We start from the raw sequence: 26629 nt of genomic DNA, 5'->3' as shown, positions 1-26629 counted from the left end.
GGCCTGCTGGAGAGCCGGCTTGAAAAGAGCAGAACTGTTACTTGAAGCTTGTTCTTTCTTGGTCCTAAACCATAAATGGGGATGCTCTGTAGAGCAGGCTGCCTTCATGGCAATGTGTGGACCAGGTTTGTAAAGCAGGAAAGGGTTAGACCAGCATTTCCTCCACCCAATTACATGTTTCCTAGGAGATAAGAAAAGGGCTCATGTGGAGGTATAAAAAAACCCCATACTCTGTTTGCAAGAAGGAAATGTGAAAACGGTGGTTGTGGCCAGTGGAGGAGGGAGGCCGAGGGGTCCTCTTCCCCTGCAAAGGGCAGTAAAGGTACATTTCATCTCCTGTTCAGTAAAGTCTTTTGGGTTTTCTGCAGTTCTGCTTTTGGGGTCATTTTGTGTTCTGAAAGCTGGGTTTGATTTTTAAACTTGTTCTCCAAGTTCCTGAGGAGTCAACCACTTCCCTACCACTCCCTGCTTCATACAGCAAGTTGCTCAATCCACCAGCTGAAACAATAAGGCCAAACAAATCTACAGAGTTTGAGTGGTTACTTCTCCAACAGCAAAGCTTGGTCCCCCTGGTTGGGGTGTTTCTGGGTTCATGTCTCTTCTTTGCATGATTACTGGTGAGAGATGTATTTGAGTGTTGTACTCTGGTGTATGTCCCAGTGAGGAGCCAAAAAGGAATGGCTACAGGAAATGGAACTGCTACTACATTAGCTTACATACACAGCAGTAGCTTTGAGTTGGGGTGCCCTTCTGGACAGGCTTCCTTCCCCTGGGTGCATTGGCTGCTGTGACAGACCATGCTGCTGCGCTTTGTTTCAGTGCACTACCAGAAGATCATTCACCGGGACATCAAGCCTTCCAACTTGCTCTTGGGAGATGATGGGCATGTCAAAATCGCCGATTTTGGAGTCAGCAATCAGTTTGAAGGGAATGATGCGCAGCTTTCCAGCACGGCAGGGACACCAGCCTTCATGGCACCAGAGGCCATTTCAGACACTGGCAAAAGTTTCAGTGGAAAGGTAGGTCTTTGCTCACAGCTTGGTGTCTCATGGGACCCCCAGGCATGGCACAAAGGGCAGCATCACACCTGCAACCTTTGCGTGTTGCTCACCCAGGGATTGTGGTGCAAACTAGGGTTGTTCTTAAGTAAAAATTGAGCTCTAATTCTGTGTTCAGTCCAGGCAGAAGTCACACTGGTTGTTCTGGGCAGCAGGCAGACACTTTACTGTGCATCCTGCTCAGACAGGAGCCATGTTAAGAGTCTTTTCCGTGTCCAAAGGGAAAGAAGGAAACTTGATTCCTTTCCAAAATAATCAAGAGGCACAGGGGGCTGCTGTACAACAGGGTCGTATCTTGATCTCCTGAAAGTGAGAGGCACTGCTGAGGGCTGTAATGCAGACACGGGGGTATGGTCTAATGGGGTTTTTTTCACCTGGAAGACTTTTGAGGTTCAGCCTTGAATGGTGTCATCTGTAAGAAGGAGCTGCTTGCTGGTCACTGCACTCCACAGCAAGGACAAGAGAGGCAATGTCTGTCCCAGCACAGTCCTCATTCCTCAGGCATGTTACAGATGGCTTTAGGAGCCCAAATTCAGGCAGAGTCTGCACAGTACAACAGAAAATGTTCAATGCATACAAATAATGCTCTCTGAATCAGTGGGAAAATCCAGCTCATTCAGATAATCTGGATTGCATCTCATTTACTGCCTGTACATGCTTTCTTTCAGGCACTTGACGTATGGGCCATGGGAATTACCCTCTACTGCTTTGTTTACGGGAAGGTAAGCTGGCTTTAAGCTGCTGGAGCTCTGCATGGCAGTCTCTCTGCCTGACTTTTGACTCATTCCTTTCCAAATAAAGGAAAATATTAGAAACAAAGACCTGTCTTCTGCAAGCTCCTGTTTTCCCCCATCACCCTGCAGATGAGAAGGAGCTAATGCGATCTGTGGAAAGGATGGTTTCTAGAGTTGATCCCTGTGTTCAGAGCCATTGTTCATGCTACAAGTCTAGAGCAGCATTGATAGCACCAAGAGCAGTTTGTTGAAGGATTAATCCATGCTGCCTGTATTTAGAAACAAGCCAGACAGAGCATAGACAGAGGCATAGGTTTGATCCCAGGCTACTGCAGTGCTTCAGCAAACCAGATTGCAGAAAGCTCTGTCTGCCAAAGCTGAGATGGGCCAGATAGAGTCCTCTTTGGCGGAGCCAACTCTTCAGAGCTGCCTTCTGCAAACTCCATGTCCTGTCATGGCTTTTCCCTCTCCTGTCACAAAAAGCCCCTCATCCCTCCCATCCTCTCCCAGGGCAAGCAGTACAGCAGGTATGTGGAGTCTGTGTGTGCAGATATGTGACCTGAACCTCCTGTCCAAGCACTGACCTCTGCAGGTCCCACCACACAGGTGTAAGGCATCCAGCTTAGGGGTAGGAAGTGGCAGGGGAGATGATAGAGGCAGAGCTATCTCTGTTGCTGGTGTGATATTGCAGAGCTAAGTCAGGATGGAAAGTATTCTTTGACCTGTGTCTATAATAATGTCTCATTTGGGCCAGTATCTCCATTTTGCAGCTAGAAGTGGAGCAGAGAAAAGGAAAATGTGTAGTTCACGGTCACCTGATAGGCTGGATGGAGGGGGGTATCCCAATCCACTTATGTATTCCCTAGATCCTTCTGCTGTTCTTCTGTATTTATTCTTTAATAAGGAACAACCCAATTTATTGTTGTGGGGAGATTTGATTTATCTCCATCTCTGTCTAGAATCAAGAGAGAACAGAGACTATACTTGTGTATGTGAGTGACAACACCTAAGCAATGCCAGGCTCTCTGACAACTGGAAAATCTTCTGTTTGTTTTACAGTGCCCTTTTATAGATGAATATATTCTGGGTCTTCATAATAGGATCAAGAACAAGCCTGTGGAGTTCCCAGAAGAGTAAGTGAACTTTACTCAGCTACTGTAAAATAACATTCAGTTCTCAGTGTTATTCACTCTGCAGCATTAATCCTGGTAGGTCACCACAGGGGGACAGACAAGGAGGGCTGAAGTGCTTTGCTTTCTCTTGGGTCCTTCTCATGTTTTTTGTGCTGATGATGTTGTTGAGGCACTACAGCTGCCTCTGCAGCTCATGTGTTCATGTTGTGTGGACAGAGAGTAAAGGAAACGGCTCTTGAAACCTTTGGAAGTGAACGGATTTCAGCATGGGTCTAGTAAGTTCTGCTCTGGCTGTCTGACCCTGGAGATGCTGGATGCACGGTTTGGTTGGGGTTTTGTGTTTCTCCCCATGTGGTAGCCACCAAGTGATTCCATGTGTTCATTTTCAAAAGCAGTGTGGTTATAGATCTTGGTCTCAGTCTAAGTAAACACATGCTTTGGACCTGGAGCTGGGGAAAGTGTCCAACAGAAGGATGCTTGTCCCGAGATACACAACCACAGCTTGGTGCATCCCCACTCTTCAGTCTTCTCCAGCATACTCCAGAAACATACGAGTTTTTCCTGTGTGCTGGCAGGCTAGGGCTAGAAAGAGACCCCAAACAAATTAATTTACTCATTTGATATTAAGAAGCTGCTCCCACCCTGCTTTGGTCAGCGAGGAAAACCCCTGTTGGCCACAGTCAGAGCTGCATGGTGGGGACTGTTGGGCTGTGTTAGGTGGCCAGGCTGGCTGTAGAGTCACAGCACATCCTCTAACCCACAGAAGTGCACTCAGCATTGCATAGGGACATGCCAAGGCCACTCACATGCCATTTGAGCAGTGAGAAGTTCAGCATTGAGGTGCTGAGTGATGAGTGTTTGTGGTCTTGTCAGAGGAGCCTGGCAGGAGGTGATTACGCTCAATATATGCTCAGTCCCTGCCACCATGTCTTTTCCCTTCATGCATTTCCTCCATCTTCAGGCCTCACATGACTTTCTGCTGGTGATTAATTTATTTCTCCTGATTGCTATCAGATGAAGCAGCCAAAGCTGGACTCTTCCTTTCCTTCCAAAATCAGCCCAGTAGTCAGGCAAAGAATTTCTGATCCTATTGCTCCTTTAATAAAAATGTAGAGATAAAATGACTTGATTTAAAACAAGCATGAGGAAATTAAAACTCTAATGAAAGGCACATCTCATATTGGAGAGGAAGGGAGGGATGTTGTCAGGGAGCCTATGGTGTGTGCATGTACCCAGCATCTGTCACGTGAATGTTTTGTGAGATGCTCACTGAATCTTTAGACCCCTCCAGTGAAGGGCTGGGGCTCTGCCTTGGCAGTCCCAGGCTTCCTTCTGAGTCTACAGAAAGCAATGGGTGCTCTGTCTGTCCTAGTTTAGAAGTCTGCTCTGGGTGGGATAAGTCAGACCAGCTCCATAGGCTGGTTCATTACCTCTCCACTGGCTCTGAAGCACAGACACTGCAGATAGCTCATATGGAGCCATCTCTGCTCAGGCCGCTGGAGCCCACGCTGAGGTCTGTGTGGACCACACATTTCAAGGACCTTAGAAAGAGATGAACAAAGAGGTAGCAGCCTGGAGTTTATGAGCAGCCAGTGTTTTATCCCTTCCTCCCTCTTTGAACCCCATCACTGAGAGTCTATAAGGAACTGGTACACAGAGTGCCAAGTTTCAGACCAAATCCTTACAGACTTACTAGAATCCATTTTATTGATAGCGGACAACAGATATGAGAAAGTGTAATCTCCGTATCAGCCCTACAAAAGTATCAATGCATGATGAATTGTTATATATTGAGAGAAAATTCTTCTGAAACACGATGGAGGGAAATCCACAGCTGTCATCTTTAAGCTGTGACTAAACTTTTTGTGGACAAAAAGGACTGAATTGTCAGGTGAGGTTTAATAAATGCAGTTCTATTCCACTTAGTTGCTTTGTCCAGTTGCACTTATTGAGTATCATAGAATATCTGGAGTTGAAAGAGACCCCTCATCCTGTGGCCACAAGGTCAGGCTGGTTGCTAGATGGCAAACACAGGCCCCAGTCATGGATATGGAGCAATTCTGGCAAGAGCCCTGTGCTGTTGGTGGGGTTTTACAGCAAACCAGGCTTTGGGCTGTTAGAACACGAAGGCTGCTCATGCCACATTGCTGTGTTCCCACTGGTTGCTCTATGGGCAGGGCAGGACTTGGTCTTCACAGCACTGCAGCAGAAGTTGTTTATGTTTCCTTGGCAGTGTTCTCTATGCTTGCTTGGGCCCTGGCAACGTTCCCATCCTCCCAGCCATCATGTATTTGGGTTAGCAGTCAGCTTACAAGTGACTGCTCCCATCTGTCTCTGCAGTAAGTTATTAACATTTAATGGGCTAACTGGGTTGTGCTAAGAACCTTTTCTTCATTCAGACAGTTCCATCAGTGATAATTGGGCTGTGATTTTATTTGGATTTCTCAGTGACTTGCTTTCCCAGCCTAAAAAAGGCTGCACCCCTGGTTGGGTTGTGGGGGAGCAGAGTTACTGGGTGTTGACAGCTCTCTCTAAACTACATCTATTTGTTAGATAAAGGCAGCAACACACACATACATAAAGCTGGAATTCACTGGAGTGGATCCACCCTGGCCTCCCACAGAATTAGCATCTCGCTACACTTGGGAATATTTTGGTTTCAATTTATTTCACCATGGCTACAAAAGATACATTCCTGTCTGCAGACAGTCCATGGAAACTCATTGCCTGTTTCCTGACAACCTTTAGGACAGAGATGGAGCTGACTGTACTGGCGTCATTTGTCCCTTCCTTTCCCTTAGAGATGCTGGGGTAAATATTTATCATTCTGCAGTTAGCATTCATGCCAGCGAGTCCTTGGCATGACACAAGGTAAATGGGACTAGCTCACACCCTGATGAAACTGGTATAACTAAAAAGCAAGCTGGAGAAGTTTCTGTCCAGACATGTATTAAGAGAGCCAGAAGCTCTACTGGTGAGTGTAGTTTCTCCTGGTGAAGAGTCGAAACTCAGGACAATGTTCTCTGACCTGCAGGCACCCTGTAAAATGATCTGTGGTGCTGGCAGCCCTCCTAACTGGGTGCTGAGCTCTGTGATGCTTTGCCTTTTCCTGAGAGCTGTTACAGAACTACAACTGTGAGAAATTTCACAGGTGTATTCCATAGACAGTGCAGGCATTTTAGATGAAAAATGCCATTGGGTACAGCATGGACAGAAGGGAAACCAGAGACCTGGACATAACCCACCTGACGCTTAAAGCCCTGTAAACAGGACCATCCTTATGACATTAATCCTGTGTTGTGTAGAAGTCTGACACAGAGAAATGTTAGGTGATGATGTATTCTAATTGTATTTTAAATAACACTGTTGCTGGTTTGGCACAGATCTGATGTTAAGTGTTTTAAAAACACCATCTCTCATGTATCTCAGTGTGGTTCTCCTGTGGGAGCCTGTTTATTCTAACCTTCTAAATGCACTGTCACTCCCCATAGCTGTTTCTCTGTGCCTGGAGCTCATCTCAGGAGCAGCACCATTCTTCCCATTCCCACTTAAATTGTTACCTGCAGTGAAGCCTGCAGTGAAGTGGGAAGTCTCTGAGGGCTCATCCTGACATTCCCCTTGTCTTAGCCATACTGCCTGTGAACTTACAGCCACCTGATGCAACTCTGAAAGTGTTCAGACTAAACTGAACCCACTTTCTGCCCTTCCCACTGAACAAGCAGTGTTTCCTTGTGGTTGGTTGTTGAAGGTCTCATAACTGAAGTCCACATAAAGTATTCATACATTATTAAACAGCAGCTGTCTTTAACTGAAATATCCCTTCCTGTAACATGGCCTTCATTTAGGTTTATGATAGCTTATTCCCTCCTCTGCTTGGTGGGGTGCAGGGGAGGTGGGCACAGCACCTAGTCCTCATCAGTGTTTTCAGTCTGAGATCCAACCCTGCTGGGGAGTGACATTTCATGCTGCCAGATTCCATCATCTCAAAAGTCATTTGTGGTACAGGCTCTCAACTGCCTAATACAATTCTGTCATATGCTGGCATTTTATTTCAGTAGCACTTTGATAATACAGATCAAGTGTGTTTTGAAGACATTGCCTGCATCATTAGTGACAGACTAGAGGGACAGACTGCAGGACCACTGGCTCTGTGTGAATAGAATGGCTTCTGCACTCAGGCACTCCAGTACTTAGATCTTAGAAATGGTGTTAAAAAATCGGATACATTTCTCTTAGTCTGTTCATTCCCTCCTTTTGTTACCCCAAGGCTGAGCTGTACAGGTAGGAAATACCCACTTACTGAACTGGCTGCCATCAGCATTCATGGAAGCAGTTTAGTTAACACAACCTGCTTAGCTGAAACCTGGATGTCAAAGGGTGATGTTTCATCCAGCACATTTGCTCGTGATGGTCTGGCAAATCAAGTAGTGCTCTTCTTGTATCATACAGTTCAGCTCCAGTTCTGCCCTCAGTTACGTTTTGTTGTCCCAGAATCCATCCTCTGAAATTCCCCTATAACTGTTGTTAAAAATGTCCTTTCATCCATTCACTTGATCCCTTGTCCTGCATTTTAAGAGTGTGCAGCTGTGTTAGTGGGCAGAACAGGACAACCCAACCTTGTAGCAGTGACCATGATGCCTGAGAAGGAACCAAGCCAACAAAACCTTCCTTTCTCAAGCCAGGTTTGCAGAGAAAGTATCTTCTGAATGGAGCAGATTCTCTACAGAGTATAACCACAGTAAGGACTGTGCATGCATGAAGCACTTAGAATTCCATGGTCAACTGTATACTGCTGTTTTCTTTACTCAGAGCACAGATAAGCGAAGAGCTCAAGGAACTGATTCTACGCATGCTCGATAAAAATCCAGAAACAAGGATAACAGTCCCTGAAATTAAGGTAATTTGGACATTGCTGTTATAGTCTTTCGGTTCAGCTGATTTTGTTGTTCCTTTGATACCTTCTAATGAGGCAAAGGTGTTCCCAGAGTTTGGTTTGGGAGCATTCTCTGCCACACGGCCTCAGAAGGGGAGAGTGCTCGTTTTGCTGCATGTAACAGCTCTGTCAGTGCTGCTTGCTTGGGGAATACTGACAAAAGCTTTCTTGTTTACTCATTTAAATTGAAATTATTCAAAAGCTGCCTGATCCTCAGGGAATCCCTGGGAGAATCAACATTGTCATGGGCACTGCGAGCTGCAGAGCCTGTGCTGTCAGTGTTGCACCTGGGTTACAGGGGCTGGAAGTGTGCTCCTCTGGTGCTTGCATGGTCAGCAGCCTCAAGGCAGCATGTCTGTTTCTATCAGCATTACTTGGGAGATGCTTTCTGAGGATGTTCTCCCCTTTGTGCTCTAGAGGTTTATGTGGTGCCCAGGTGGCAAGGTGGGTTGTTTGCTGTCTATTTAAGCAGGAGGCTGTGGCAGTAGCATGAGGCCTCAGTACTCAGACCCAAGTACTCCATTTTAAGCGTCTGAGCAACCTGATTTAGTTGAAGATGTTGGACTAGACGAGCTTTGAAAGTCCCTTTTACCCAAACTATTCCATGATTCTACCCAAATCCTTATTTGTGCAGATGCATATATGATCTCGATTTTCCCAGGTAGTGAGCACGCATAACCCTAAGCGAAGTGTGTGCACTTGAGAGAAGATGAAAATGCTCTGGGTAACTCAAATGTTCAAGGTGTTTCAAACTTGATTGAGAAGGTGCTGGGCTCCTCCAAGATGCTGGCAGTGGGTGCAACAGTACTGGGAGTTAGGGAATGCCATCTGGCCCGGCTACATATTGCAACAATTTCCAAGGGAGCTGAAAGAGGAAAACAGCCATACTGACGGCTTACCCCTGTAATCAGTCCTGTGCCCCCATTTCTCTCTCATCACCAGCATCACAGCATTTTGCTGTAGAAGGGACACCTAGAGCTCTCTCTGTTCCTCCCCACGCAGGTGCATCCGTGGCTAACCAAGGGTGGTGAGGAGCCCCTGCCTCTGGAGGAGGAGCACTGTACTGTGGTGGAGGTGACAGAGGAGGAGGTGAAGAACTCAGTGAAGACGATCCCGAGTTTGCCAGCTGTGGTATGTATACACCACGACTGCATTCTCTGCATGGGTCAAGAACATGGTGCTTTGCTGAAGCTTTAAAGTGATGAAAGAGGTGTGAGAGGCTACACGTGTGCGCCTGGCATGAAAAGCTTGGCCTTTCAACCTGGTGTGAACTTTTTGTGCCTCCGAGTTCTGCAGGGCCTGACTGTGTGAGCAGTGCTATTTATATCTGTCTGGCCGCTCTAATAGGAGCTGTATGGTTACACCCCCAAAGTGCCTGGCATCAGCCACCCCGGAACACCAGAAGCATCCCAAGTGTCTTTTGTTTCCTTAATCTAGAGGTTGCAAGACACCTAATTCAGCTCCTCAAAATGAAAGCTCCAAACCTGAGGGTGACCTGGCTAGAGAGGCAGGGAGAGGACATCTGCCACGGTGTATATAGCTGGCACTTGCCTGCCAGCCAGTGTTGAGGGCTTTCTTGGTAGTTTGTGTGTGGCCAGCTGGAGATCTGCTAAGGGCAGTTACTACAATGCAGGTACCTTTGGAGGGTTTCTCATGGGGAGAGAGGTGATGAGCATGACAAGGGCCTGTTTTCACAGCTCTTGTGGTGTGATGTTAACTGAGACACTTGCCCAAACAGCCAGCTGGGGGAGTGGAAACCATCCTTTCCCCTGGATAGCAGGAGCTAGCAGCACTCTGCAGCAGTATTGCCTGCCTGGAGAATGGCCCAGGAGAGCTCTGGTGCCTCCTTCTCATGGGCTTGGACCACCATGAGCGACAGGCAACGGTCAGCAGCATCTGCTTCACCTCTTGCCAGCAATTGTGTGCGTCCAGGGGTCCGAGCTCACCGCCTAAGGGAGCGGCACTGTCACTGCCTGGAAGTCAAATAGCTGTTCTGTGGGTTCCTTTTTAGTTCGTGCTCTAGCTTCAAGGAATCACTCAGTCCTGCTGTTCTCACTGCTCTGTTTTGCTTCCTCAAAGATCCTAGTGAAGGCTATGCTAAGAAAACGCTCCTTTGGAAACCCGTTCGAGGTTCAGACGAGACGGGAAGAGAGGTCCATGTCTGCTCCAGGGAACTTACTGATGTACGTATACACAGCCCTGGCTCTGCTGCACACGCAGAGTAAAGGGGTTTGGAGAGGAGGAAGAAAGCAGTTTGCAGGTGTTTTCTGTAGCATTTAAGGACAAAACTCCCTGCTAAATCAAACTCTAAAGGTTAAAATCTACCTCAAGTCCTCTAGGATTCAAATCCAATGCGTTAAAGGAGCCTAAATACTCTATTTATAGATGCAGTTCTCTATAAAATGGGTTTGGACACACGTGAGGTGCTAAACTTGGGTGTGATTTTTAACTTGTTAGTTTGTAATACACTGTGATCAAAGATTGATTAGAGCTTGGTGAACTAAAATAAGTTTAATTACAGTCTATTCTCTGTATAGATTGGAGGGTTTAATTCTTCCATCTTTTTTTATGAACAACAGAAAAAGTGCCAGATGAGCAGTTTGCATGTTTTACTAACTCAAAATGAGATGATATGGTTTGTCTGTGGTTTGACTGGGCAGAGACACTGTGGAGAAACATGGGCAGACAATGGAGAACACTTTGACATTGCTTTTTCGTTTGAGAAAACATAGAGTGTTTTTTCACACTGGCAGTTATGGAATAGTGGAACGCATTGCAATGGGATATTTTGGAGGTTGGATATAGTTGGCTATGCTGGGATTAAAAAGGGAATAGATGAATTAATGACTGTTAGATTCATCAACAACTTCTAAGCACAATGGTCTGGAGGTACAGGGGTGGAGGAAGGTTTTCCTTGTCCTTTACTTGGCTCTTCCTCTTTCTCCCTCATTTTTGTTACTGATCCCTTTCAGAGCCATGATTCTGGGCCATCCATCCTTCCAGTTACTGCTGGACCAGGAACAATTATTTTCATGTTCCCACCCCACAGGATCTATAAAGCTGTGGCTCACAACAAAGCTGTGTTATCCTAAAGTGATCCTTTCCCACTCAAAATCCCAGTACCATGGCTAGTAGACTCCCGTGAGAGTGTACCAAGAGTCTCAATGCACCTTTGACAATGCAAATAGAAGAGTCTCTCATGAGTGTGTTGGGATTTAAGGGCTCAGTTCAATTAAGGATTATAATGCATTAGAGCCTAAGTGTGTATTGGAGACTTGAGTAAAGTCTTTGCCTTTGAGTCCATGACCAGTTAGTATTGGACACCAGTTTAGCATTTAAACACCCATACATGAGTGCTGCTGTGGGGACCTCTCTGGAGAGCATGGCAGTGACAGCTCCTTTGCCAGCTTAGCGCAAGAGATTTGTCCTCATTTGTTTCCCTTGGCTCATTGCCTTCCTAATTAGTTATTGCTAATTTGACACTTCTCTGCCCATATCTTCACTATCATTCCTGCTCACTGCATTGCATTGCTCTAAAATGTAAACATACATTTCTCTTCGAATGTAGTAATGTATGCTAATTCAGAGCACGGCAGGACTTCTCTTCAAACCCTGCCTGAATTGATATTTCAAGGTGGTCTTTTCTAGTACCCGGAGCCTCTTCCCAAAAGAGACCTGTTCCCTTCCACCTTCATTTGAGATGCTTAAAAACCCATGCCACTAACCAAGCAGCTGGTGGGAAAACTTGACACTGTGGTTGTTTCCTGCTCGGAGCTGGGTGCTTTATTATCTGCTCAGAATAAGTAAAGTTTATTTGATCTCACGTAGCTGTGAAGTTTCTGATTAACCATATTATCAATGTTTAATCCCTTTTGGCATCTTTTTAGGTCTTCAAAATTAGCTGTAAGCCTCCACGTTTGCTTGTCTCCTTTCCAAAGTTGATAGACAAATTCTTCAGCTTATACAAACCCAGCATCTTTCCCTGTCTCTACTCATTCCAGCCCTGTGTTTGCATTCGGGCTTCTTGTACATGTTGAAAACTGTGTATCATTTCCACTGTTGTGCTGCTGTGCCCAGTGCCCTTGGTTGACAAGACATGTCAGATCAGGGATGGAGCTGTGACCGTGCGTTGTAAGCGCATAGAAATGTGCAAAAAGAACATGGATGGTCTTTGAATGTGCCAGTTCTCCACTGCACTAATTCCTGCGTTTTCATTTCTCAGTCTCATGCCATCAGTGCCAATTTTTGGCAGTAAAAATTGACTTTATCCTAAATTAATCCATGCATGACTGAAGCTTTGAGGACTCATCTCAAAACTCTTCTGTTTAAAAGCCAGACATTGGCTAAATCTCTTCAACAAATAGTGTTGTATATTAAACACCACAGCAGGGAGGCTTTTTATAAGGAATGTGGATTATTGTTTCAGACTTTGAAAAATGCTGTACTGGTTGAATCTAATGAAAATGACTTCAAACTTAAATGATTTGTTGAAGCTAATTACATTGATTTGAAGTGAACCAAGTCTAAATGGGAATGTTCATTGTTCACTGAGTTATCTCTCGATTACAGTGTTATTTCCACCAGGGCAAACAGAGTTAGACACTAAACCCATCCAGTTCTTAATTCACAGTGGGTTTTCCTCTAGTAAAACCAGTTTTAATAGGCATATAAAATAGAACATCAGTGCAAATGTTATGAATAGCTCTGTGTTAGTTAATAGAAGTTTTGAGTGAGTCTGGATGACTATAAATTTCCAGGACATAGCAGGAACAGATAATGCCATTGTAGCATAAGATCCCTGTGGAGTTCCTGCATGTCAGGTGCCATTTCCACCCCTGTAGATGGAGAGGGGACCCCAAAAGTGGGACTTGCCAGAAAGGCAGTGCCCGCAGCCATCACTGTCCTCTGGCCGTGCTGCCGCGTGCTTGCCCACAAAGAGCTGAGAGAAAAACAACCTACAGGTTCCAAGCTCTCCACCACAGAGCTTCTCCTCCTCACTGGCAGTGTCTTCGGAAAGGGATAAATCAGCTTTTGTAATATGGCATCTCCTGCTAGTTATAGGTAGAAAATAACTTGTTGTGTTTCTGTATTCCTGGAGTAACGGTTGGACTTGATGATCTTAAAGGTCTTTTCCAACCCAGTTGATTCTACGGTTCTATATAAGGAAAAAAGAAAGGCAATTAGGAAACTCCAGTTTCACATTGAATTTAATTAGGCTGCATGTGAGATTGCCAGAGCCCCACTCACACATGCAAGATGCTTCGAGCATCTTACATCTGTGCCCATACTGAGAATATGTTTTGCAGGAAATCCTCTGACAGCTGAGTCTGCTTTCTGGTATTTGATGTCTAACTGATGGTTCTTAAAATGGATCTGTCCTTTAAACTCCCTCTTTGGGCTTTGGGGAGGAGGAAGCTGAATCCTTATTTTTAATTTCTCTCTGCGCTACCTATACACAGTGTGCTGGGCTCTGTTCTTGGGAAGGCTTTGTGCAGAAGCTGCGTGTGCAGAAGTCTTTGTGATAGCAGGAGGCCTTTCATATTTGCCACAGCCTTTGTTCCTTTAGAGGACACCATTAAGACACTAATGATTTGAAATAGCTCTTAAATTACTGGGAGGAGAGAGGGCTTTTTTAGTACTCCTTAGATCTGGAAGAAGCAAATCCTTTCCTGAGTGTTATTTATTGCTTTGTTTAATAGCACTGAAAAGTGAAAAAGGCAGCTGTTAAAATGGCAGACACATTCACCAGGTAAAAGGGAACTAAAATGAAGATGCTCCCATTCAGCAGTTGTTTTGCAACAGCAGCACCTCCATACACCTAGAACTCGTGTGTGAGTGCTGCTATCCAGAGCTCCCTAGCATTCCCAGCTAAGTTCTGGGTTTCTGTTAAACAGTGTTTGCTACATTTCTTCTGCTCCAGATTTCTCCTAATTGAGTCAGCCCTGGCTTTACCACACTTTATTGCTCTCATTTATTGCAACTACTACCCATCAAATTAATTGCCGTGTTTTGACAGACCCAATTTATTTCCTCATTATGGCTGTTATTACTAGTGACGAAGTGTGGTTGTCAGCTCCTGTATGGGGGATCAGGCTGGATTTAGAAAGCCTACCCAGTTTCCAGCCTTGCCAAAATGGAGGCAAGAGTCATTACTGCCCTCAGGGCCATATTGTCCATGTAGGCTTAGGCACAAGGAAGCAGGAGGTAAAAACCTGGCTGACCCGGGTCTCCGAGCAGAAACAGTTTTCCCAAAGCAGCCCAGAGGTACTTGTCTCATGGGGGCTTTGTGCTGAGAAAGTCCCAGGGCTCAGTGCCACAGGGCTGCTCAGAACTAGGCTGCAGAGATCCCCCTGGGGCAGCCAGGTTTGCAGCATCAGCTTTGACAAGGGAATGACTGCAGACTGGGTTTAAATTTGCCAGATGTGTCCACTGAAGATGCTCCCTTGGTCTCTGCTAGTGCTTGGTGTCTGTCTCTCCAGTCCCAAGAAGATAGGTACCATGTAGATGTGTCAGAACAGAGCTGAACCCAACCAAAAGCCATAATTTTCACTGCAAGATGAGACCTGCATGTCTCACAGGAAGAGCCATGCCCCACGGTGCAGGTAGGTGGTCCATTGGTGCTAAATGGTCCTTGTGGTCCATTGGTGCTAAATCACACAGCCCAGGAAAGCACAGTCAGACATCAGTCCCCAGTAGGGGCTGGTGTGGGTTTGCCCACAGTGCTACCAGTGCCCATCTTTATCTGTGCTTCAGCCTGCAAATGAACAGGACTGATGATCCATCCTGCATTTCATCTGCTCACTAGGCTTGTTAGCTACAGAAAGACAAGCTCCTTCGCCTGCTGCCATCTTCATGATCACTTTCTTTGTCTCACTGTTTTGCTCTCAGGGACAGGCTCCTCTTAAACACATATTTGCATCCATCTTTAAGGTAATTCAGTGTTTATGTTTCTCCTGGGTGCTGTAGAAACCTGTGTCCTCTCCTCAGCCTGTGTGTGATTTGTGTGGTAGTGAGAACATTCGGCTCCATCCCTTCTTCCTGTAGGAGCAATTTTGCTGCAGTAGTTCTCTGTGTGTGAAAATGATGTTTATGTATGCTTTTTTTATTACTATTATTTGTGATTCTTTGGCATTTCAGCCTTTTTTAGGGAGGGAGGGAGGGATGAAGAAAGCCAGTTGGGGTTTAGCAGGAGCTGCTGTTCAGCCCCATGTTCACAGGGTGAATAGCTACAGAATTTGGGAAAGGCTAAGCTTTGGAATTCGGGCTCAGGCTTAATGCCTGGTGATTATGCAAAAGAGAGAGAGCTGGAGCCATCTCTGCTCCACTGCTCCCCTGTGCTCCTGCCTCTGATGCCACACTGGGATTGCTCTGGGCTGACTGAAATGAGCTGCTCTCCATTCAGTCTTGAGCCGTGACAGCTTTCTCTGGTTAAATCTTAGTCCTGGGCTGTCTTATGGATGGCTGGGCTGGGTAGAGGTGTCACTCCTCAAGGGTGCCCTGGCATGCAGTGCATTAGCATCCTTAGTTACATCTTTAATTGTTGCTCAGTGAAACAACTTTTCAGTCTCATGCTCTGCCAGTGAGAAGGGGCACAAGAAGCTGTGAGGGAGCAGAGACAGAACCCCTGACCTGAACTAGCCGAAGGGATATTCCATACCATAGAACATCAAGCTCAGTATAGAAAATGGGGGAGTTGGCAGGGAGTCACTGATTGCTGCTCAGAGATGGTCTGGGCATTGGTCAGTGGGTGGTAAGCAATTGTATTGTGCATCACATGTCTGGTTTGGGGTTTATTCCTCTCCTTATTTCATATTATTATTATTTACTTCAATTATTAAACTGTTCTTGCTTTGGAGAAGCAGTTATGGTATCAAGCCATCACTCTGAGCTGTGAAAGAACACCTCAGATGAAAGAAAAGCCAGCCACAACTTCCCATATGCAAACTAGGTAATCTGGAAACATTGCAGCTGGTCTGCAAGACTTTCTCCAAGAGTCAGGTACCTCCTTGTGATGCTGCAGTCAGGAGAAGGGCATTCAGGGAAGTGCAAAGCTCAGTCTTTGGGGTGCAGATACCAAACAATTGCATAGGCACAAGCTGCTCAGTACTGCAGTGCATCGAGCTGGTTACGTGGTATCAGTGCAACAGGCTGATTATTTGCTATTTCCTCTCAATATTGAGGCTGTTGAGCTGGGGAAGAAACCCCCCGTGCTTTATTTTTTGCATTGCTATGTGCCTATAATCTCTTTATTTCCTTGCATTCATGTAGAAAACAAGGGAGCAGAGAAGGAGGCAGGGACCCGGAGCTGCCCAACGTGTGTGAAGACGAAGCTACATCCTGAAGCTGCCTGGCTGTCACGGGCTGGTCGCTCACATGCTGCTGCTGTTGTACCCATCGTGGTGTTGTCTAGCACACATCTGCCCTCATCACTGAGTCTGGGGCCTGCAAAGCAAACAAAACCCGAAACAAACACGGACCAACCCTGGAAACCAGAAAGGAGGAACCGAGCAGCAATAAGAAGAGAAAAGTCCTCGGGCAGCAAAGCTCCAGGGGACTGGCTTGGCCTCATGGGCAGCTGCATTCCTCATGCAAGGTGTCCGTGTGCTCCTCCATGTGTGCCTTGCTCTCCACTTGTGCTTCACGTGTGGGCTTTGTAGTTGGGTGTCTTGGCTGATGAATGTGGTTTTATTTGTACCGCAGCAAACCAAACGTTGTCTTAGGCATCAGTCTCCCCAGAGATGTTCTCTTTGCTCTTTGCATTCTTTATTTCAAGCATCAGGAAAAACAATTCCATCAAAGCCAGCTTAAAACCTGGCAACGGTTTTATTTAATGCACTTCTGTATATCAGGACACAGTCCTGCTCTTGTTGAAGGTGATGGCAAGATTTCTACGGATATCAGGTAAATGAGGATGAGATCTTGCTTTTGGAGTGAACACTCTCACTCTCTGCCTTTCTTCCTCTTCTATCCCTTCTCGTCTTACCCCTCAGTTTTGCACAGGGTGAATCCTGCCAGCATCAATGGCTTTGGTCAGGGCAACATCATAAAGCAGAAGAACTATACAGGATCCTTTCTTTCATGTGCAGTCAGCCTTTGAATGTCATAAGGATCTGGAGCATTGGGTATGCTCTTACACAGGAAGGCTTAACCCCGCTGAGGACATCTGCTAACCAAGTGTGCTCTTCCCAAAGAGCTGGGGCTGCACTCCATCTGCTGCACCCAGTCCTGCATGCATGGACACTGCTCAAAGCTAAAAAGAAGTGGCAGGTTTGGGTTTATTTTATGTAAGGGTGATTTTCTTCCCCTCACTCATCTCTTGTTTCCTATAAAATCATGTACCTGATGCTTTAAAACTTTAATTTCCTGATAAATGACCCAAACTGGGGGAACTCCCAAGGATGGAAGGGTTTTAGGCTAAGGAAAAAGCTACAAATGAGATTAAAACATGATCTTTGGGGTTTTGAGGCTTTATTTTTTAATTTTATTTTAAGACTGTACTTTTTCTGCACATGCTGCTATTTTATCCATAGATTGCTTCTAAACTTGGGATTAGAAGCTTCATCTCTACAGTTCGACACCAGGTGAGAGATTGCCCTTCAAAGGGCAAATGCAGCTGTTTCAGTGGCTGTTGGCTATACAGACTGTGTGTATACATCAGGCATTTTACTCTCACACTCGGAGAGTAAAAACCAGTGACATCAATCCATCAAAATAACGTCAGTATTTTCCCTTCAGCTTTATGGGGTCTGATCATGCCCTGGGAAGCCAACGGGATTGAATTCTTATTTTGTAGTACTTAAATAAAGGACACTGGTAAATTTGGTTCCTACATAATCATCTTATGCCTCTTTTTAGGTTAATCCTGAGGGTTTGGGACTTTGTCCCCTAACTTTTTTGTGTGAGGGGATACATGTATGAGGGCTGTTGGCAGCAACTGCTGTTCCCATCCTGTTTACTGCAGTGTGGTTTGGTGGTTCCCAATGGTTTTGTAGCTGGGCTTTGCTGCTGCTGCCTTCTGCTGCCTGTCCCAGCCTGCTTGTCTTCAGCCACCTCGGTGGGATGCCAGAAGCAGTCACCAGCCACATCTTGCCTGTAAATATTGGGAAATTGGGAAATAATGTTGCAGCTGGTGTATTTTATTGAGGAGACCTTTAAGTTTTAAAGCAGGCAAAGGCATTAGATCATGTAAAGGTTACTGCTGTGGGCCTGTGCTCTGCATCCGGATGGTAACTCCTGCCTGCATTGGTGCATCTGCTCTCACCAACTGCACACTCAGCATCCCCCAGGGCCTGTGGTCTGCTTGGATCCTGCTGCCTTGTAATGAAGATTAAACACCCATTGAAAAGAAGCGAAAATGGAGATGGGGACTTGGCAAGTCTGAGAGCACAGCGGGGCTCCACAAATGCAGGAGGAGGGGCTGGTCCAGGATGTTTGTTCCAGTATTTAAAGGGTGGCTGCAAAGAAGACAGAGATCCCCTTTTTACAAAGAGTCCCATGGAAGAGGATGAGGGGTGATGGGCACAAGGGAGATTCCAGTTGGGCACAAGAGGAAGATTTTTCAGAATGACAGCGATCAGCCATTGGAATAATCTCCCCAGGGAAGTGGTAGATTCCTCATCATTGGACACTGTTAAGATTTGGCTGGACAGGGTGCTGGGACATCTAGGCTTAGGACATGCTTTGTCAGGAAAGGTTGGACCAGCTGATCCTTGAAGTCCCTTCCAACCTGGTGTTTTACAATTCCATGATGATTCTATGCCTGGTCAGGAGGAACCGCTGCCCTTGGAGAGGACGATCTCTGGAAACAAGCTGCTCTGCTGGGGACAACGCACTGGGATGCCATCACATGCTGCTGCACACAGGGGCAGGGATGAGCAGGCCAGAGGAAAGAGCAGGAGCAAAGTGTCTGTCCTCCAATTTGTGGGGAAATGGGCTCTCAGCCTGCAGGGAGTGACCTTGGACATGGACATGTCTTGGGAAGTCACCTTACCCCAGGGAGAAAAGGAAGTGTTGGTAATCCTTATCTCCCTGGGACCTTCTGAGGTCTAAGCAGTACTTGGGTTGTGCCCAAAGAGCTCTAAGACTGCAAATGTAGGGTTACTTATTGTATATTTAATACACGGTAAGAATAATGTGCTAATGCAGTCAGTTGTTGGGGCTATCCTGATGATGATGGTGGGAGCCAGAGGGGCAAGGCTTTTCTCAGCCTCAACCAACCAAATGATCCTTTACATATCAGCTCTATGTCGTGTTCCTTTAGTGGTAGCTCAAGTGTCACTTCAGGTTTTTGAGGGAAATGGATATGGTTTATGATTACCCCAAACATCTACTATGAAAAGATCTTTTCAGCTGAAAGAAATCCTCCTGGAGCTGTGTCCAGAGGCCCAAGAAATAACTTGAGGTGTAGAGCTGAGCTTGTTCAAACTGCCAGCCATGGGCCTCTTTCTTTTCTATCTCCACAAGTCATAGCATGTCTCAGACAGCCGGAGAACTGGCATGAAATGAAATGTAAACATGGCACAAGCAGCAAGAGAAACACATTTATTCCAGAGGTGGGTAGGACTCCAGCAGGAATATGCTCTGCTTCTGGCTTGGCTGAAAAATGAAATCCTGGCTTCTTTATGTGCATGTTTAGGACAGCTTGGAGCAACGCTGCTCCTGCTCTGAAGAAAGGAAGAGACTAGAGAGGGTATTTGGCTCTGGTGAGCCAGCCCATTTATCTGCTCAGGAAAGTCATCCTCTTCAGCTGGGCGGTGAGTTACTTGTCTTGCTTCTCTCTGTGAAGGAGGGGATAGGGTTTGGCGTGGCAGGGCTCCTCCAGAAGCAAGAAGAGCTGGTGCAGGCATGCTCTGGTGCTTTTATGTGTGTTTTTCCTTCCAGATCCTCACTTACCTGTGCTGTTCCTGGAGCACTGGGATGCTCTGAACTGTGTTAGCTGGGCTCTGTGTGTTGGGGACAGCTCCTTTTGCCCTGATGCGTGGATGGCAGAGGCAGCCCTGGTCTGCTTTGGTTGGCTTTTCTAGGTGCGAGGACTGAGAGACCCTGAAGGAAATCTGTCTTTTGGGGAAGTCAGACATCTCTTTGATTTGTCCTGCTCAACTAATGGCTCTCAGCCTTCAGTTTGTGAGGTAGTGCTAAGTGAAAACCACGGTTTAGTCTCTCCCGTCTGGCACAGGGCTGAAGACACTCACTGCAGTATTCCCCTTTGGGCAGGAATACATCACTGTGAATGTCACATTTGCAAATAAATGAGGTTTTCAGCTCATTACTGATGTATTGCAGCGTGTGAATGGATGCCTGGAAAACCACTCACTGTGTTCTAACACTGAGCCCTGCACAGGGGCTCAGCTTTGGGCCGTGGTTTTCCCAGTGATGTCTCCATGAGAAACGGCAGATGAGGTGTAGCCGTGTGGTTTAGCCCTGGAGCAGGAGCAGGTCCATGGGGTGCAGAACAGAGAGGGTGTTTGTAGGGGGCTGCGGTTGGGGGTTTCCAGTGTCTGTGCTGCTGGGGGCAGGAGGAAGCTTTGGCTGCAGCACGGTGTCTCCAGCCTGATCCATGTAGGAGCCTGTGGCCGCAAGAGAAACCACATCCCCAGCAGCAGTGAGTGTGGCTGGGCTGTGGTGATGTTCTGTGTTCTCAGTGCCTCGAGACACACGAAGCTGCCTAGCAAAAGACTGGGCTTTCTGAAAGATAAATTCCACACGTGTTTTCTTTATCATTTTGAGTGTGGATAAGTCAGGCCTGGCCTGTGTTGGTCATGGTGGCATCAGTGATGTGTCTTGTTAGTGTCCTCTGGGACCAGCATCTCCTGTCCAGATGGTGGTTGCTTTTTGCAGGTTTCCTTGTCAGTGTTTGCTGGCTGCTCAGCGGTGTTCAGCCCGAGTAACAGATGGTCCTTGCTTCGGACAGGGATCTCACCTTGGTGTGGATGGGGATAGCAGGAGAGGCTCCTTTCTGTCCCCAGGGGATGGGGATCCGTAAATAACACCTTCCAGAGGGAAGGGCTGTGCTGCAGTGCTGCTGAGACCGTGGGCACATCGGGTGTCCACCAGGAATACTGCAGACTGGAAGGCAGATAGCGTGGGGTTTGTGTGTTTGTATAGCCTAGTTTGGGTGCCAAAGTTCTCCATTCGCCGGGGCCCATTTACAGTGGTGTTTGCTGAGCGAAGCAGTGGAAGGGGTTTCTTTTCTGGCCCAGAGCCTCTTACAGAAGAGCATGCTCTGATCAGGTCTCTGCCAGCCTGGATTCTCCCATGACCCTGTTGTTCTGAATGCAGCCTTCTATGGGAAGAGGGAAGGAAATGAGCTTGGGAATCAGTGGCTGCCTTTCCCCTTCCCTTCCAGAAGCAAAGCCATGTACGCTCAGAGTCGCTGCTAGCCCAGGCTCTGGGTCAGTGACCACGAACCATTAGGCAAAGTGTTCCAAACCCTGGTGTGAATTCAGGAACAAAAGCTGCAGCTTTTGAAGGTACAATTCAGATCCTCTGTGCGTAGGTTTGCTGCTGTTTCTGACTTACAGGCCTGTTCTGTTGCTATTTAAGTCTCTTGTTACATTTGATGTTAACTATGATGCTGTATGTACTCTGCTGTCATTCAAGCATGATGTATATGCACTCAGTACCGTAACGGCGCATGGCTGTTACACTGTAAATATGTACCATGAATAGAGAGGCTATTTTTTGCATGCTTTTCTACTCTAGACCTGAACAGAAAATGGCAATAAAGTCCACAAAAATGACACTTAAGTGTAAGTGCAGTTCCTAATGCAGTGATATGAGTTACAAGGGATCCAGTTCCAACCCTCTAACATGGGGATGCAGCATCCTGGTCCCACCTCAGTAGGTCACATCCAGCCCCAAGGCTTGGCCAGTGGCATGGCCCAGGCAAGTAAATGCCTTCAGGGTTTATGGTTGTTTTGGGATCTCGCTGAGCACTCAAGTTGGGGTTTGACCCAGCCACCTAAAAGGCTTGAAAGCTGCTTCCCCCTCATTTTCTTTTAAATGGGCTGCGTTTCAACATGGAGTTCTTGAGCAGTAAATGATAATTTAGTGCTTATTATAATATTCATTAAGAGCTGACTTCTGCAACAGCATTATAGCAAATACTAATTATTAGAAATTAAGGTGACAGGAGGGAATAACATTCTGAGTTGGGTAAGTAGGAGTAATAACAGCCCCGGAGGGATAAGTGACGCAGAGCAGCAGGAGGATTCCCATTCTGTAGGGACGAGAGGTAACAATAGCCCAGCAGCAGTCGCATGGGTGAGGGCACACAGGGGGGGTATCAGCTCCAAAGGCTCAATCCTGCCCTATCATTATTTCTGTAGTTCATTGGCTGAGTTTATTATTCTTTCCCTTTTCAGGCTGAAATTAAACTTCCCACAGTGATTTCCCCCGAACAATGGGCAGATGCTTCTGCTGGGCCTGGTGTTAGATGTGTGTCCTTACAAGCTGCGGGTCTGGGGGCTGGGAACCAGTTGCTACCTTTGCTTTGGGTGGTGGGTTTGAAGCAGAAGCCTGAGCCCTTAGTTACAGCCAAGGCAGAGCTAAACCAGCTTCTGAACCATGGTTTGTCCGGTTTGTGGCTGCTCCACACCATGCACAGCTGCCTCCAAGGGCTTCCCTCTGGCAGAGGTTGGTTGATCACACTCCCTCTTTCCTGTGATTTAATTATGGGGAGGGAACAAAGATTTTACATGTGAAAGTGATCCCTTTCTAGGCAAACATTTCCAGGTTTTTCCTTCTCCTTCAGTAGGAAAAAGCCATTTCCTAGAGCAGTTTCCAGGGAGGTCCAGCAAACAGGGCCAGGAGGCATCAGCAACGGAGCCCTGACGGAGTTTCTTCGCTTGAGTAAATCAATGCTTTGCCACTAATGTGACCTGAAAGCCCATTTTCTGTGCCCCATTTATTTTAATGCTGGAGCTGGGGCGCGGTGGAAGGCAGCACCAGGGCAGCTTTCCATAAATCCCACCAAGGCACTCGGAGCTTTCTCTCCCATCCGGTGTGTGATGTGCAAACACATTAAGGGAGAGTGCACACCAACCGGGATAACTCGCATCGCCCGTGGTGCGTCAGTGTCTCCCTGCTTGTCAATCTCTGTGGTTTATGGCAGGGGAGGTTTCTTGGGGCTGTTCTGGGAAGGGGGATGCTCTTGCTTAGCCTGGGCCAGCCAAAATCCCTGTGAAAGGACTTTTCTTGGCATAACAGGGGATTTATTTTATCATTCAAATGAGACGTTGTTACGTGAGCATCCCCTCCCTGCCCCTTTGGTGCCTTGAGCCCTGCTGTAAGGTGGGGATGGTGAAAGCCATGGGGCCAGCGGGCCAAACCCCTGAGGGAGGGAGCTGACTCACCGACAGCTAGAGGTGAAGCAATTAAAGCCTGTGGCTGCCACCAGCGTTTCCTGTCTGTAATTAAAGTTGTTAATGAGGAGGCATATGGTACCCCCCCACCTCCCCGGCCCCAGGCTGGCACTTGGCCGGGTGTGGGTTTATTAACAGCTGCTAATTACATCCTCATTCCGTGAATACATTGAGGGGGCTGCACCGCCCGGCCCCCAGGGCTCCCACTGGCTGTGAATAATGCCAAAGCCAATCTTCATTGCAACTATCGTTTCCTCCTTGCATTGGGAACTGAAGCCCACGGCGTTTGCAGGGCTTTGGGGGGGCACCACCCCCCCTGAGATATGGTGCTGGCTCCTTTCCCACTGCTGAACACATCATAGTCCCAATGGCCACAGAGGGACTCGAAACCTTTCCTCATCCTGATGCCGTATCCAGCTGCCGGGACATCCTCAGCGCTCCTGCATGTCCCAGACCAGGAATGCGTGTTATCCTGGGAAGAAATACAGAGACTTTGTTCCCCTTAGACCTCAGCTCTGCCACTGGAGCGCTTCCTGGACTATGCGGCAGCCACAGCTTCTCTGGACACCCTGTGCCAGCTCCTCACCACCCTCACGGGGGAGAACTTCTGCCTGAGACCGGAGGCCGTCCTTATATCTGATATCGTTTTCTGAGGAGACACTGGATAATTCCTGGTGCACAGGAAAGTTACAGCGGGGGGGGGGGGGGGGGGGGGGGGGGGTTGGTGCGGCGGCATAATCCATCTTTACTGCGAGAGAAGTGCTGGGCTGGGCTCCTGGTGCCCTCTGCTGTCCGCATCCTCTGGCCAGCATCTGCACGTCGGGATCAGTGATGGGGATGCGTTCACTGGTGCTGATTTTGTGCTGTGTTCCCAGTTTCATCCCATCACGTCGGCATCAGGCAAGGTAAGCGTCACCTCCTCACTGGTGAAACTTTTGTGTCTGTCCATTCACCTTTTAACTGAAAATGTTACGTTAATACATGCACACAAGTACTTTTTGATCTGTTACATGTACTTTTAATACTTACCTGAATTTCACAGGCAGGCACTTGAAAAAATAGTTATTCCCTCTCACCAAGCAATTGTTCCTCAATATCCTGCTACAGAAACACCCGGGATGTGAGATGTGTCATTACTCTTTGGGAGGGAATATATCCAGCAACACCCTTCTCCATGTAGCCACCCCCCTACAGTTAAAGACTTTGATTCTTAAAAGTGGGTTTAGGACCAAAAATGAAGAAGTTGGGTTACAGGGTTTTAATGGCAGTTGAGTTTCAGAAGCCGTGTTTCTAGAGGGCACCTGGCAAAGGTCCTGCTTTCTTCAGAGCTGCTCTCTCATTTATTTCAGCTAAATGGCATTTGTTTAGCTGGAATCAACTGCCTTTCACACCTCTGATTCTCCTCTTTAGTTCTGACAGAAGACCCCAATCATTTTGAGGACTATCAGTGACCTGATGAGGTTTGGAAGCAATTCCACTGAGCCATGCCCTGGAGGACAGGCATCGATGGGTCATTTCACCCCCCTTGTTAAGGTCTTCCTTGTAGCTCTCTTGGGGAGACCTTTGTGGGTTCTATTCCCTATTTTTCCCACCCCTGAACCCAAGCCTCCACCTCAACAAACATTCACTGAAGAAGTCCAGAGCTCAGCATCGGAAATCAATTTCCATAGGGAGCATTTCAGGGCTGACCACCGAATCCCCCAGACCCCAACCACACATCAAGGCAATATATAGTTAAAGATACTGTTTTTACCAAGCTCATTCTGTGTACAGTCTTCAGAAGTCAGGAAAAAAAAAAGAACTGCAAAGCGTATTCAAAGTGTGTTTTTTATTGCAGTAACTTCTAAATTAGTCACAAGTTCCATGTCTGTCAAACACCTAATCTAGTAAAGGAGAAATCAGTATGGATAACTCAGGGTAGTTCAGGAGGCTCAAAACCTGCTGAGGCCAGTGGGAAGATGCTCACAGAATGTGATGTACTTTAAGTGCAGCTGGAACAAGCTTAAGCAGCTTCAGTGACCTCAAGCCTTAGAATCCACCTTCACAATGCTTCTACAGGAGAATGATTAAACATGAATGAAATTAACCTTGTTATTTAGTAGAAAAAGGCCACTGGACAACAAAAGATAAACCAACCAAACTAAGATGTATATAAAGCAACACAGTTCCTAGTTCTTGGCCTTTAAAAGGCAGCAACAGCACCTTGGTCTTAGTAAGGCACATCTTCACTGACTAAAGCACTGGCTTCCTGAACTAGAAAATCACACATTCCTGCAGGTCTTTTCTTCTTCAATAATCCTAAAGTTAAACCAATGCTGTGTTGTGTTCACAGTTAATGTTCATAACGTCAGTAAGGTGCCTCCAGAGCCAGGCTGTCCAGGGCTTTTTTTCTTCTGCTGTTTCCCTGGGTTGGTGCAAAGTAGGTACAAAGAAGCACAGTTCAACAGTCTAGATCCTGGCAGGGCTAAAGGGGTAAGGCCTATGGGAGATGCTCCTGCAAAGATAAGCGCCTATCATTTTAAGCAAGCTGCCTGTTCAGAATCTCATGATTCAGTATCATACTTTAGTTTCTTGCTTTTCTCTTCGATATCTTTCAGCGTATCTTGCAGTTTCTTAAGGCTGGGTGTCAGGAAAGCAAAGCTCTCCCTGAAGCTGCAGTTCCAGTGTTCCCTGCAGATATTCTCAAGCCCAACGGAGCACTGCAATATCTTCTCCAGCTCTGCCTTAACAACCTCCTGCTCCTCCAGCTCCGCACGCAGCGCCTGCCCCGCGGACACCTCAGCCCTGTACTGCTCCTGCAGCTGATGGATCTCATCCTGAAGCGCCTGGAACTGCTCTTTGCTGTAGGGATACTGCTTGTGGACCTTGTCCTCGGGAAGGAGCACGTTGTTCGGGATGCTGAGCACCAGCTGCAGAAGCATCTCTTCCATTTTACCGAAGAGCTCATCGAAGTTCTCCTTCAGGAAGAGAAGGAACTTCTCGGTGCTCTTCCGGATGTGCAGGGGGCTGATCCTGCACTCGGAAAGCCCCTCCAGCTTCTTCAGGATGACGGTCTCCACCAGCAGCATCATGTCGAAGAGGTAATCCTGGAACGCGGTGTAGACCCGCAGCATGCACGTCTGCGGCGTGAAGCCGAAGAACTGCGCTTCGTAGGTCATGGGATTGATGGACATGGTGGCGGAGGTGAAGGCGGGGACGACCGTGGCTGCGGCCCCGGCACACACGGGCCCTGCCGCAGGGGGGAAGGCTGAACCCGGAGCCGAGGGGAAGCCGGTTCCTAGCGCAGCCGGGGCTCCCTCCGCCGCTCGCTCCCCTCACCGCTTCCCGCCTTGTTCAAGCTTCCTCAGGAGGACGGCCCCGCCGCAACCAATCAGTGACCGCGAGGAGCGTCGCGCTGCCCAATCACCAC

At 47.2% G+C, this 26629-nt stretch overlaps 2 protein-coding genes across 2 annotated transcripts in view; one reads left to right on the top strand and one right to left on the bottom strand.

The window, feature by feature from the left end:
* Positions 1-17692, top strand: part of CAMKK1 (calcium/calmodulin dependent protein kinase kinase 1) — a 92193-nt gene extending 74501 nt beyond the window's left edge. Inside the window, exons 10-16 of the mRNA XM_065694848.1 lie at positions 820-1019; positions 1727-1780; positions 2852-2925; positions 7735-7822; positions 8861-8989; positions 9938-10041; positions 16127-17692. Coding sequence (XP_065550920.1) covers positions 820-1019; positions 1727-1780; positions 2852-2925; positions 7735-7822; positions 8861-8989; positions 9938-10041; positions 16127-16199 — 722 coding nt within the window. The 3' untranslated portion in view covers positions 16200-17692. The remainder of the gene's footprint in view (positions 1-819; positions 1020-1726; positions 1781-2851; positions 2926-7734; positions 7823-8860; positions 8990-9937; positions 10042-16126) is intronic.
* Positions 17693-25030: 7338 nt separating this feature from the next.
* Positions 25031-26586, bottom strand: MIS12 (MIS12 kinetochore complex component). Its single transcript, XM_065695188.1, has one exon. It carries the CDS (start codon positions 26391-26393, stop codon positions 25764-25766), a length of 630 nt encoding a protein of 209 aa, XP_065551260.1. The 5' UTR covers positions 26394-26586; the 3' UTR covers positions 25031-25763.
* Between the last annotated feature and the right edge of the window lie 43 nt (positions 26587-26629).

The sequence above is a fragment of the Lathamus discolor genome, chromosome 14, assembly GCF_037157495.1.
Source record: "Lathamus discolor isolate bLatDis1 chromosome 14, bLatDis1.hap1, whole genome shotgun sequence".
Taxonomy (NCBI): Eukaryota; Metazoa; Chordata; class Aves; order Psittaciformes; family Psittacidae; genus Lathamus; species Lathamus discolor.
This window is presented reverse-complemented; position numbering and strand designations above follow the sequence as displayed.

What these genes read in the sequence shown, in the direction of transcription:
- MIS12 (XM_065695188.1), bottom strand. Translation starts at nt 26,393, where the DNA reads ATGTCCATCAATCCCATGACCTACGAAGCGCAGTTCTTCGGCTTCACG.